The following is a 14,114-nucleotide window of genomic DNA, read 5'->3' as shown; positions in this document are numbered from 1 at the left end:
ATGAGATGAGTATGTAAACAAAGTGGCATAGTTAAAGTGGCTAGTGATACATGTATTACATAAGGATGCAGTCGATGATATAGAGTACAGTATATACGTATGCATATGAGATGAATAATGTAGAGTAAGTAACATTATATAAGGTAGCATTGTTTAAAGTGGCTAGTGATATATTTACATCATTTCCCATCAATTCCCATTATTAAAGTGGCTGGAGTTGAGTCAGTGTCATTGACAGTGTGTTGGCAGCAGCCACTCAATGTTAGTGGTGGCTGTTTAACAGTCTGATGGCCTTGAGATAGAAGCTGTTTTTCAGTCTCTCGGTCCCAGCTTTGATGCACCTGTACTGACCTCGCCTTCTGGATGACAGCGGGGTGAACAGGCAGTGGCTCGGGTGGTTGATGTCCTTGATGATCTTTATGGCCTTCCTGTAGCATCGGGTGGTGTAGGTGTCCTGGAGGGCAGGTAGTTTGCCCCCGGTGATGCGTTGTGCAGACCTCACTACCCTCTGGAGAGCCTTACGGTTGAGGGCGGTGCAGTTGCCATACCAGGCGGTGATACAGCCCGACAGGATGCTCTCGATTGTGCATCTGTAGAAGTTTGTGAGTGCTTTTGGTGACAAGCCGAATTTCTTCAGCCTCCTGAGGTTGAAGAGACGCTGCTGCGCCTTCTTCACGATGCTGTCTGTGTGAGTGGACCAATTCATTTTGTCTGTGATGTGTATGCCGAGGAACTTAAAACTTGCTACCCTCTCCACTACTGTTCCATCGATGTGGATAGGGGGGTGTTCCCTCTGCTGTTTCCTGAAGTCCACAATCATCTCCTTAGTTTTGTTGACGTTGAGTGTGAGGTTATTTTCCTGACACCACACTCCGAGGGCCCTCACCTCCTCCCTGTAGGCCGTCTCGTCGTTGTTGGTAATCAAGCCTACCACTGTTGTGTCGTCCGCAAACTTGATGATTGAGTTGGAGGCGTGCGTGGCCACGCAGTCGTGGGTGAACAGGGAGTACAGGAGAGGGCTCAGAACGCACCCTTGTGGGGCCCCAGTGTTGAGGATCAGCGGGGAGGAGATGTTGTTGCCTACCCTCACCACCTGGGGGGCGGCCCGTCAGGAAGTCCAGTACCCAGTTGCACAGGGCGGGGTCGAGACCCAGGGTCTCGAGCTTGATGACGAGCTTGGAGGGTACTATGGTGTTGAATGCCGAGCTGTAGTCGATGAACAGCATTCTCACATAGGTATTCCTCTTGTCCAGATGGGTTAGGGCAGTGTGCAGTGTGGTTGAGATTGCATCGTCTGTGGACCTATTTGGGCGGTAAGCAAATTGGAGTGGGTCTAGGGTGTCAGGTAGGGTGGAGGTGATATGGTCCTTGACTAGTCTCTCAAAGCACTTCATGATGACGGATGTGAGTGCTACGGGGCGGTAGTCGTTTGGCTCAGTTACCTTAGCTTTCTTGGGAACAGGAACAATGGTGGCCCTCTTGAAGCATGTGGGAACAGCAGACTGGTATAGGGATTGATTGAATATGTCCGTAAACACACCGGCCAGCTGGTCTGCGCATGCTCTGAGGGCGCGGCTGGGGATGCCGTCTGGGCCTGCAGCCTTGCGAGGGTTAACACGTTTAAATGTCTTACTCACCTCGGCTGCAGTGAAGGAGAGACCGCATGTTTCCGTTGCAGGCCGTGTCAGTGGCACAGTATTGTCCTCAAAGCGGGCAAAAAAGTTATTTCGTCTGCCTGAGAGCAAGACATCCTGGTCCTTGACTGGGCTGGATTTCTTCCTGTAGTCCGTGATTGACTGTAGACCCTGCCACATGCCTCTTGTGTCTGAGCCGTTGAATTGAGATTCTACTTTGTCTCTGTACTGGCGCTTAGCTTGTTTGATAGCCTTGCAGAGGGAATAGCTGCACTGTTTGTATTCGGTCATGTTACCAGACACCTTGCCCTGATTAAAAGCAGTGGTTCGTGCTTTCAGTTTCACACGAATGCTGCCATCAATCCACGGTTTCTGGTTAGGGAATGTTTTAATCGTTGCTATGGGAACGACATCTTCAACGCACGTTCTAATGAACTCGCACACCGAATCAGCGTATTCGTCAATGTTGTTATCTGACGCAATACGAAACATCTCCCAGTCCACGTGATGGAAGCAGTCTTGGGGTGTGGAATCAGCTTGGTCGGACCAGCGTTGGACAGACCTCAGCGTGGGAGCCTCTTGTTTTAGTTTCTGTCTGTAGGCAGGGATCAGCAAAATGGAGTCGTGGTCAGCTTTTCCGAAAGGGGGGTGGGGCAGGGGCCTTATATGCGTCGCGGAAGTTAGAGTAACAATGACCCAAGGTCTTTCCACCCCTGGTTGCGCAATCGATATGCTGATAAAATTTAGGGAGTCTTGTTTTCAGATTAGCCTTGTTAAAATCCCCAGCTACAATGAATGCAGCCTCCGGATAAATCGTTTCCAGTTTGCAGAGAGTTAAATAAAGTTCATTCAGAGCCATCGATGTGTCTGCTTGGGGGGGGGAAATATACGGCTGTGATTATAATCGAAGAGAATTCTCTTGGTAGATAATGCGGTCTACATTTGATTGTGAGGAATTCTAAATCAGGTGAACAGAAGGATTTGAGTTCCTGTATGTTTCTTTCATCACACCATGTCACGTTGGCCATAAGGCATACGCCCCCGCCCCTCTTCTTACCAGAAAGATGTTTGTTTCTGTCGGCGAGATGCATGGAGAAACCCGTTGGCTGCACCGCTTCGGATAGCGTCTCTCCGGTGAGCCACGTTTCCGTGAAGCAAAGAACGTTACAGTCTCTGATGTCCCTCTGGAATGCTACCCTTGCTCGGATTTCATCAACCTTGTTGTCAAGAGACTGGACATTGGCAAGAAGAATGCTAGGGAGTGGTGCACGGTGTGCCCTTCTCCGGAGTCTGACCAGAAGACCGCCTCGTTTCCCTCTCTTTCGGAGTAGTTTTTTTGGGTCGCTGCATAGGATCCGCTCCGTTGTACTGTTTGTAAGGCAGAACACAGGATCCGCGTCGCGAAAAACATATTCTTGGTCGTACTGATGGTGAGTTGACGCTGATCTTATATTCAGTAGTTCTTCTCGACTGTATGTAATGAAACCTAAGATGACCTGGGGTACTAATGTAAGAAATAACACGTAAAAAAAAAACTGCATAGTTTCCTAGGAACGCGAAGCGAGGCGGCCATCTCTGTCGGCGCCAGTTTAGAGTAGTAGCCAGTTATCCTATCTCTAAACCCTTTGCCTTCTGAACTGTATTCGTCCATCTCACATTCCTCTCACGATATTCTCAAAATATCAGAAACTGGCAGACAGGTGAAATATATAAGCTGGTACTGTGTCCAGATGCATAAACAAAAACATTAGCCAGCTAGCTAGCAAGCCAAAACAAAAAGGGTTGACCTGTCAGTCAATCTGCAATATACAGAATGTGCAATAAAAACTTGTAAAAATTGTAAATGTTGGTTCCAAAAACAATGGATAAAAACATTTGAAAATAACAAATTTACACATTCGAAAATAACAAATTTACACATTTACAAGAGCTCTGTCTCGGCTACTACCAAAGCGGCATGGCAACTCCTTTAAATTAAATGTAACCATACTTTATACACTGAGTGTACAAAACATTAGAAACACCAGTTCTTTCCATGACACAGACTGACCAGGTGAAAAATATGATCCCATATTGATGTCACCTGTTAAATCCACTTCAATCAGTGTAGATGAAGGGGAGGAGACAGGTTAAAGAAGGATGTTTAAGCCTTGAGACATGAATTGTGTATATGTGCCATTCAGAGGGTGAACGGATAAGACACCATTATTTAAGTTAAAGAATAGGACTAGCTTAATTTAAAGTTTTATTTGATTTAGTGCAATTCTTTAACTTAAATTTTTGGTTGAGATGGAGACATGAATCCTACATATAATTTATTCATTTGTAGGCAAACTGGATTATTGAATTGTTTTTGATTATCAATGCAACCAAATATCAACATTTGAAGGAGATGGCTTAAATCCTATTCTTTAACTTTTGTTTTTGGTTTAGTTGGACTTGTCCACAACTTAGGATATTTACTGTATTGCAAAAGTGAAATTGAATTTTATTTGTTGTCAGCACAACCAAACTCCAACATTTGAAGGAGATGCATGTTCTGTGCCACTGACGTACTCCAGTTTTTCTACAAATTAATAATTGATTTGCTGGATTCACATCTTCATCTCAAATTATCCAAGTATTAGAGACATCTCCTTTAGATTTTAATACTTGTTTGCGTTGTCAACAAAACACATTTCATATTACTTTTGTAATGCAGTAAATAGCGTAAAGTTACGGCTAACTAATGTAACAGAATTTATTCAACCTTAAAGTCATTAACATCCATGGCCACATTGAGGTTACTGTAACTAAACGTCCTTATGTTATCATAGAAAGCATTCGTGTTCAAGATGGCATGAAAAGGTCGCAGGTCTGTATTGATCTTTACAATTGCTATAATAATCTGAGCAGAATCTCGAACAGCATTGATGACTTTTAAATGTACAGTGCATTCGGAAAGTACTCAGACCCCTTGACTTTTTCTACATTTTGTTAGGTTACAGCCTTATTCTAAAATGGATTAGAAAAATTATAATTCTCAATCTACACACAATGCCCCATAATGACAAAGCAAAAACAGGTTTATATAGACAGGTGTGTGCCTTTCCAAATCATGTCCAATCAATTGAATTTACCACAGGTGGACTCCAAGTTGTAGAAACATCAAGGATTTTTAATGGAAACCGGATGCACCTGAGCTCAATTTTGAGTCTCATAGCAAAGGGTCTGAATACTTATGTAAATATGATATCATTTTCTTTATTGGTAATACATTTGCATACATTTCTAAAAACCTGTTTTCGCTTTGTCATTGTGGGTGTAGTGTGTAGATTTAAATGTTTTATTTAATCCATTTTAGACTAAGGCTGTAACGTAACAAAATGTGGAAAAGTCAAGGGGTCTGAATACTTTCTGAATGCACTACTCTCAACTGCAATCCAGGTCATTTGATTGTTTCTAGACGAAGCACACTGATAACGCATTAAGCTGTTGTATAAATACAAACTATTCAGACATTGTATTCCCATTTGAACGTTGTTGTGCTTTTATAACAGTGATGACACATTTAGATGATACCTAAATCCAAAATCGGACAGTTTTTCCATTGGAATTAAGTTGTACACATTAGGAATTCTTATTTTGGAGTTGGGTGGATAAAGGTTTAAATCTCATTGATGAACGTCTCAACCAAATGTCCACCTTGAAATTAAGTGATGTTCCCAGTGGCCAAGTATTGCGCCATGCCTCAGGTTCAAACTGTTACGGCTTGGTCTGCGCTCCATAATGATTTAATTAGCCAACATGTCTTTTTTTTTTTTTACATGAAATATTATGAACTAGTACTAGTGATCCTCAGCAACAACAACACGGATGTGACAGCTTTTACAGATGTAGCAAATGGAATGATACAAACTGTAGGCTACCAACTGAAGGGAACCTGATCAAAAGTAGTGCACTATATACAGTAGGACAGGGATATTCAAATAGTATTTGAGAAAGTCCAATCACACAAATTTCCTAGGATGGTAAAGGTCCGAATGGATATTGTCATTATCAGCGTAGTAACTGACCCCCACTTCTCATTTTGCCATGTCTTGTGTGTGTTCATGTGATATCTGTTTTGTATGTTTTAAAGCAAATTCCGTCCAATTCTATACATTTTTCCATGGTGGAGAGAACATTTTTCAGTTGAACAGCTCATTTTCTGCAATTGTACACATTTTGCCATGTCTTATGTGTGTTCATGTGATATCTGAGTGACTCAAACATTACAACAAAACCAATGGGGTGAAAAACGTTAGCTAACATGGGCTAGTTGATCAACTGTCATAAATAGCTCTTTCAGGTCAGCAATATGCCACGTCTGTCTGTATGCTACGTCTTGCTTGTCCTATGTTGCTATGTCTTGCTTGTTCTATGTTGCTATTGTCTATATTGTAATTGTTTTTAATAACCTGCCCAGGGACTGCGGTTGAAAATTAGCCAGCTGGCTAAAACCGGCACTTTACTGAAACGTTGATTAATGTGCACTGTCCCTGTAAAAATAAAAAATTAACTCAAACTCAAACTCAAATGACTGACATAAGAGTAAAACTGTTGAAGCACTGCCAAATTACAAAATTGCAGCTTGTGTATTCCACTATTACACCTTTCAAGAAGAGTAAGTTGAAAGCGCTACTGTGTTCCAAAAAAAATACAAATGCAGGCCTCATTCCGTATTGACACCGTTCTTGGTCAGCATGGCTGACATAGGGAAAAGGGTACAATTTGTGACGCAGCCTAATAATGATAAATGAAGATGAAGATTGTGAGACTGACCACTGTGACGCCGTCGTTGAGAAGGGACTCCCCAAACACCAGGATGTACAGGACCTCGTTGACATGGACCTCCTCAAACACGGCGATCACAGCCACGGGGTCCACAGCAGCAATCAGACTCCCAAACAACAGCAACTGCAGAAGACCAGTGTCGATATCACCTACAGAGGCCCAGGGTAAAAGGTGTTATGATCTCAGACCTTTCATCTACCTTACACATTAACTCTGATTGAGGACTGCACAAATGCCCTTTTCAATCATCGGAAAACTATAGAAGAACCCATATTTTATGTTGATCTGCTCTATGGGCCCCCTGGTCAAAAGTAGTGCACTATAATAGGAATTTGGGACACACATTGGCTGCCTTACCTATGGCCCCGCCCAACCAGCAACCCCAAAGGGCAAGTCCCAAAGTGGCAGCGTTCCAGCAGGTGCCAATAACGGCGTAAACCAGGATGGAGCCCAAGTTGCTGAAAAACAGCTTGTTGGGCATGGAGTAGCCCGAGTCCAGGACGATCTGCGGCAGCAGGTAGAAGAAGAAGATGAAGGGCTGCAGCCTGAAGGACTGCACCTTGTCTGCCCCGTAGATGATGCCGCCCAGGCCCCAACCGATGCAAATGAGGAGGCCGCTCTCCGGGATCACACTGGTCAGGCTGGGGATCAGCTGGAACACTGTTGGTGAAGAGAGTGAGAGAGAGAGAAACAAGGACAAGAGAGACACATTCAGAGATACGTAGAGTGAATGAAAGATAGAGGGTCAGAAAGTTGAATGATAACAGAGCACTTTCAGACTCATATGTACACTACTTTACCATCTTAAGATTTCTGTGTTCCGTCTTACCTATATAAATGTTATTCTGTCTATCCATTGATCATTTATACTCTGTGTGTTTCTCGTATAATTAAACTATATTTGTAAGGTAGTGCGTGCATGCTATATTTAGTCATCCACTGTAGGCAACCTACTTTTGTGCTATAACTGCTGGTACATTGGTTATTGCATGGAAAAGCTATTGTTACGGTGTTACCCACTGTTTAGACAAATATGGTGATGCATTTGCTCTGGATAGTAAGTGACTTTGAAAATCGGCAAAAGAAAACAAAGGAAATATATTAGCTACAAAACAACGCAGCATGTCACAAGGCTCCGCAACATCAGGTAGAGAACGGTCTGGGATTGACCAATGGGAACACTTAATGGCATAGACAACACCATTCAATCAAGAGCGTCTAACCTATAGCAGAGCGCTTTGGACACACCCACTCTGAGACCGGCAGGGTAGCCTAGTGGTTAGAGCGTTGGACTAGTAACCGGAAGGTTGCAAATCGCCGAGCTGACAAGGTGCAAATCTGTCGTTCTGCCCCTGAACAGGCAGTTAACCCACTGTTCCTAGGCAGTCATTGAAAATAAGAATTTGATCTTAACCGCCTAGTTAAATAAAGGTAAAAAATTAAATAAAAACCAGTCCGGGACGCAGCTACTTATACTTGTTGATAACACTGATGAGGGCTATAGTTGCCAGACAGTTATGTGTGTATGTGTCAATTATGTTGAGCCTATTTATGGCCCAAATGCTATACAAAACACAGCTTTCATTCTCACTGGAGGATATTGCCTGCTCCCTTCGATCTGATGTTTACAATAGACTTCAAATCCTATTATTCCCCTCTTTGTCCTGCACTCAGTTAGGCCTACATGTTCCCTCCCATGAACATTGTATTGAATTATGAAAGTTAACTTTCTCGTTTGAAATGAGACCCCAAGTATACATAAAATAAGAATTTGTTCTTAACTGACTTGCCTGGATAAATAAAAGGTTAAAAAAAAGAGAGAATTTAACCAAAGAAAATACATGAAGATCAGAATCTAAGAACAAATTCTTGATTATGTTTTAGGATCATGAGTCATATTTGAGTCCAGGCCACAGAGAAAGTCATTACAACTTTCATAGCCTTATCTGTCTGCCAGCATCGTTGTGAATACTACCAACTGCGATATATTCATTGACATAGTTTGTGTCTGTAACATTATTTTAAACTGTGGCAGAAGTGAATCCTGGATTTAGTCTGAGTAGTATTGTTTCCTCTTTAAAGCTTTAATTTGATCACAACTGCTCTCCCCAAAAGTTCAAAACACTCAATTCAAACAATGTATCAATGATCATTGTCTAACAGTGAATCTGCAGCTGTGTCATCTGATCCTCAAGACCCCTAAAGCTGACCGCATACCCATTTTGGGTACCCCAGCCACCAGTATTCGTAGGATAATGAGGTAGGGGGCTTCCACATGGTACCACATAAGTCACAATTTGTATCCCTGACAGGCTGGACCCATGGTCCATTCCAGCCTGGCTGTGGTTCGATCCCGCCACCCCTGACTCTGGATGCGACCCATGGGGTGCTCCCACCTCCATACCCTCAACCACTAGGCCCATGGTGCAAGTCAGCAATGCTGCCCCCAGCAGCAAGTTCTGCTTGGCATTTCACTAAATAAATAATGCTGCAAAAAATCTCTACTGTACTCAACCAAGGGCAGAGACTCTGTGTTTCTAAGTCTCTAATGTACTCAAATCAAGGGCAGAGACTCTCTGTGTTTCTCAGTCTCTACTGTACTCAAATCAAGGGCAGAGACTCTGTGTTTCTCAGTCTCTACTGTACTCAACCAAGGGCAGACACTCTGTGTTTCTCAGTCTCTACTGTACTCAATCAAAGGCAGATACTCTCTCTGTGTTTCTCAGTCTCTACTGTACTCAGCCAAGGGCAGAGACTGTGTTTCTCTGTCTCTACTGTACTCAATCAAAGGCAGAGTCTCTCTCTGTTTCTCAGTCTACTGTACTCAATCAAGGGCAGAGACTCTGTGTTTCTCAGTCTACTGTACTCAATCAAAGGCAGAGACTCTCTCTGTGTTTCTCAGTCTCTACTGTACTCAATCAAGGGCAGAGATTACTATGCCACTCTCAAGGAGGAAACTTCATACTAATCTGTGCTTTCAAGCCAAATGAAAAGTTTTTACATTTGGTGTGTAATTTCAGTTCATTGTTTGCCTGGCCTCAGAGAGGTGTTTCATGCCCACATTCTCACGCAGGTGTGTGTACACGGGACAAGAAATCTGTGGATACGTATTTGTATGTTAACGTAATTGATATAGTGCACAACAGAAACGTATCAAGTAGTATACAATGGCATGTATTTGTGATGAGAACACTATTCTGGTGAACTCCATAGTGACGATGTTGTTTGGGTCCGGAGGCATCATGACATATTATTTAGGATATGTGTTTTATTTCCTTAAAACTACACAGTCACTGGACATGTACTGTACTCAATCAGCATAATGAATAATATTCCTTACACAGGTGACACAGGTAATCCAACTGAAACTTGATTTATTTTAACTTGGAACTCTTTGCTATCATAGCTTGTAATATGTGTACAAGTGAATAAGTCATAAGTCAGTATGTCAGTATGTGTCAGTATATGTGTACATATAGTGACTTGTTCAGCAGTCAATGTAACACAGTGCTCACATAAGCCTGTTGGACTTAACAAGGCCTAACAGCTGGAAGTGTTGTGAAACTGATGCCATTCACTTGAGGATGCATCTGCATAACAGACCCAGTGAGTAATCTAACTTGCACACATTATAAATAAGTCAAATGTTATTTTAACATACATTAGAGGCGGGTTTATTATTATCTACTTGATTTACAGGCAAATGTTTAACTCCATGGCTAAATAGGGTGGGAAAATATGGCATGCATCATTCACACTATTAGCCATGTAAATGAACTAATGTCCCAATGTATCATTTTAACCAGCGCACAGCCTGCTGTTTAGCCTTTAAAATGTTAAACATGATTATGGCCTTGAGTCCCATGTTCCTCCAAGCATGTAAAAGTATGCCATTTTTAACACCTGATTAGAAAGGTTCAGTCTTGGAAAGGTTAAACAAATGGCATTTTGGTGCCTGAAGTTGTAGACACACTACATATTCTTGTGGAATTGTATCTTTGCAGTGTATATTTAACATTTGCGAAGTTCATACCAGTTGCAATTGAGTTACTACGAGCTATAGCATTCAGGTATTCTTTTAACCCTTCTGTGTTTCTGCTACTAATGCCCTGAAGGCGAACTACAGGTTGCTGAAGGCGACCTACAGCAACCTCAGAATACTCATGTGCTTTGTAATGTCCTTTACATTTTCATCATTGTGTAAAATGACCTTACGCCTGCAATAAAATACTTCTATAGCAAATTTCCATAAGTAACCACTGCCAAATATGTTTTTGATGTTCAACCCATGGCAAACCCTCTTTCTAAGGTCTCTTTACAGATTACTAATCAGGACTGCCAACCTTCCAGTTTGGACTGGTGTTACTTCCTGTCAAATAGTGAAGACAGCCCAGGAGATTTTTGTGACGATTGAATTAGATGAATACAAGAAATCAGTCCATTACAAGTTGTCAACCCTAGGTTATGTCACACCCTGATCTGTTTCACCTGCCATTGTGCTTGTCTCCACCCCCCTCCAGGTGTTGCCCATCTTCACCATTATCCCCTGTGTACTTATACCTGTGTTGTCTGTTGTCAGTTTGTCAAGCTTACCAGCATTTGTCCTGTCTTTTCCCAGCCTCTCTTTATCTCGTCCTCCTGGTTTTTGACCCTTGCTTGTCCTGACCACTCTGCCCGTCCCTGAGCCTGCCTGCCATCATGTACCTTTGCTCCTACTCTGGATTATCGACCCCTGCCTGCCTTGACCTGTCAATTTATTAGTTGATCATGTTCTTGCATGTAGATCTTAAGGGAAGCGATCACTACTACCTCACTCTCCAAACAAGGTGCATGAGTTGTAAAGAGGAGATTCAGCAACTTTTGCATGACAATGAAAGTAAATAAAATATTTATTGTTAAAGGTAAAATCATGTTTTTTCCGCACTTCCATTGTCCTCCAAGAGTTGCTGAATCTCCTCTCTACTTCATGTAGATGTTCACAGGAGGTGAAGTATGCAACAGTTCAAAAGTTCTACAGTCCAAACAGGTCATTTTACAGTGCATATGTAACGGCATTCTTCCTCCTCTTCTGAGGAGGAGGAGTAGCGAGAAGGATCGGAGGACCAATGCGCAGCGTGGTAAGTGTCCATAACGTTTATTAAAAGACAAACTGAACACTACAAAACAATAAACATGAAACGAACGTGTGGCAACAAACACTCACACGGAAACAGAAAATAAACACCCACAACCAAAATGGGAAAAACAGGCTACCTAAGTATGATTCTCAATCAGAGAAAATGAACGACACCTGCCTCTGATTAAGAACCATACTAGGCCCAACACATAGAAATATAACAAACTAGAAAAACAAACAGACTGCCCACCCCAAATCACGCCCTGACCATACTAAAACAAAGACAAAACAAAGGAACTAAGGTCAGAACGTGACAGCATATTTATACTGACTGGAGGAGGTATGACGCCATCCTGGCCCCCTGTACTAAGCACACCAACCAGACATGGTCCATTGTCCCCAATTATCATCAAGCAGAATAAATTGACTGAGAGAGCTGGTGGAGAAGAGGATGGAAGAAAGCAAGCTTCATACATCTGTGGAGGACGAAAAATGCCAGTGCTTTTCCCATTATGGGGAAAACACACTGTTGTCTACAGTAGACCACAACTCTTGTGCAATATAAAATGCTTAGGTACCAGGTTTAAAAGCCATTAATTCTTTACAGAAACATTCTGCAAAACAGTGACGGATTACTATTATAATTTAATTGAATCATGTTTGTAGAGTTCTGCATTGACTCATTAACAGACAACCCATTATTCATGTAGACAAATTAAATGGAAAGGGACCTGACACAACCCATCCTGGGGTCTATCCGAGACTTTTACATTATCACGGTTTGATAAGCACTCCTCAGAGTCACCAGTGTAAATGCTGTGGTTACATTTTCAGGAGCTGTTTCACAGATGTCAGCATAGAGTCATTTGAAGGGAATAATGACCAGCTACATTTCAGTTTATCTGCAAGCAGAGCCATACCTAAATCTATATGGAAGTCTTTATCTGCCAGTAACACATCAAGGCTGTATACTTGGAAAACACACTCCCACATGTGTATGAACCTATACACAGAGTGTAACCAACGTCTCACGTGTCAACACAACTGTGAATGCTCCATTACCTTTAACCATTCACCTTCAAAAACTGAAACTCCATAACTCACATCTCTACCTACATACACATTAGCACAAATTACATTATCACCTGCCAGACTCTACCAAACTTTTCCTCAGCTTTCCTGTCGAAACACAAATAAATCCTGTAAAATTCTACACTAACACACAGTTAATTGGCTGTGTCATGACAGTGTAAAGTCAGCGGTCTTAAACTGACATCGGCTTGGTTTATAACATCTGTTATAACTCTGAGAGTGAATAGGGGACGCGATCTATGGTACGATGAAGTGCTATAAAGATAAGTAGCCTAGGGACGGGGAGGTACATGCATGGTACTCACCGAGTTTGCAGAGCCAGCTGACCAGGATCCAGACTACTATCAGGTACGGGAATTGAATTTCATGCCAGTTCCAGGTGACGATGGGCAGGGTGGTGATAAGGTTCGTTGTTCCATTTTCTGTGCCCTTGTCAGTCCTGTGCTCTGTGCCCATCTGACGGTCATCATTACCTGCCTGAGATGCCAGGCTGGGCCTACTGATGGCAAGCAGCACAATCCCCAGGAAGAACGTGGAGTGCCATAGAGCTGGCATATAGGAGCTGGATGCTTTTCAAATCTTTTGATCTTTGATCAATCTTGGTGTCTGTCTCTCATTCCCTCCCTCTCTGTCCTCTCTCACCGTCTCTGGATTTTCAGTGCTGGCCCTAAGTATGTTTGCTCCTCTCCGTCCTCGCTCAGGCTAGAGTACACCTTTTCACTACAGATGAAAGCTCCTCCCACTCTTTAGCCGGACCAGCTAGTTGGGCCACTTCTTCAATGGCAGGGACGGAGGTTTTGCCCCACCTTGCCACCCTCTTGGTAATCACTAGATCAGGACACCAGAGGCTTTTCCAAAGTCTGCCACCCTTGCCAGCAGGCACGCCAGCTAAGCTAAGCTAGTTAGACAAGCTAGCTACTCTAACTTGATTGATAGCCTGAAATGGCTTCTTGGTAGCTAGTTATGAGGTTGGGAACCTATCTGGGCTAGCTAAAGCCAACTTCATAAAATTGCTAGTTGGCTAGAAGGTGTTAGAGATTCAACAAAAATCTGAGGGGGCCCAATATTTATTTTGGGGTTGGCAGAGGGACATGTGGCTACTCAGATTTGTGTTTCTCTAACACTTCTTGCCACCTAGCAATTTTATGAAGTTGGCTTTAGCTAGCCCAGGTAAATTCCCAATCTCCCAACTAGCTACCAAGAAGCAGCTTGTCTAACTATCTTAACCGGCATGTCTGCTGGCAAGGTTGGTAGACTTTAGAAAAGCAAGAAATTACTCAATAAAACTCACATTCCTTCAAATCTTTTTCCCAGATAAATGTAGTATCTTTATAAAAAAGCAGTCAGGAGGATACAGACAGCCCCTAGCCCCCCTCTGGTCCCCCGCCATTCCAGGGTGCATGACGTCCCTGCAGGAAGGACACTTACAGCTCTGGCCTAGTTTTTCAAAAGTTAAT

The 14,114-nt window shown here is 42.7% G+C and overlaps 1 protein-coding gene across 1 annotated transcript in view; it reads right to left on the bottom strand.

Moving 5' to 3' along the window:
• The window catches only part of LOC109908519 (sodium/hydrogen exchanger 3-like), a 49,405-nt gene extending 36,059 nt beyond the window's left edge, over nt 1–13,346 (bottom strand). Inside the window, exons 1-3 of the mRNA XM_031793779.1 lie at nt 12,963–13,346; nt 6,807–7,109; nt 6,438–6,598 (exon numbers count right to left, since the gene is read on the bottom strand). Of these exons, the coding sequence (XP_031649639.1) occupies nt 6,438–6,598; nt 6,807–7,109; nt 12,963–13,212 (714 nt within the window). The 5' untranslated portion in view covers nt 13,213–13,346. The remainder of the gene's footprint in view (nt 1–6,437; nt 6,599–6,806; nt 7,110–12,962) is intronic.
• Nucleotides 13,347–14,114: the final 768 nt, after the last annotated feature.

The sequence above is a fragment of the Oncorhynchus kisutch genome, linkage group LG17 (assembly GCF_002021735.2).
Source record: "Oncorhynchus kisutch isolate 150728-3 linkage group LG17, Okis_V2, whole genome shotgun sequence".
NCBI classification, from domain to species: Eukaryota; Metazoa; Chordata; class Actinopteri; order Salmoniformes; family Salmonidae; genus Oncorhynchus; species Oncorhynchus kisutch.
This window is presented reverse-complemented; position numbering and strand designations above follow the sequence as displayed.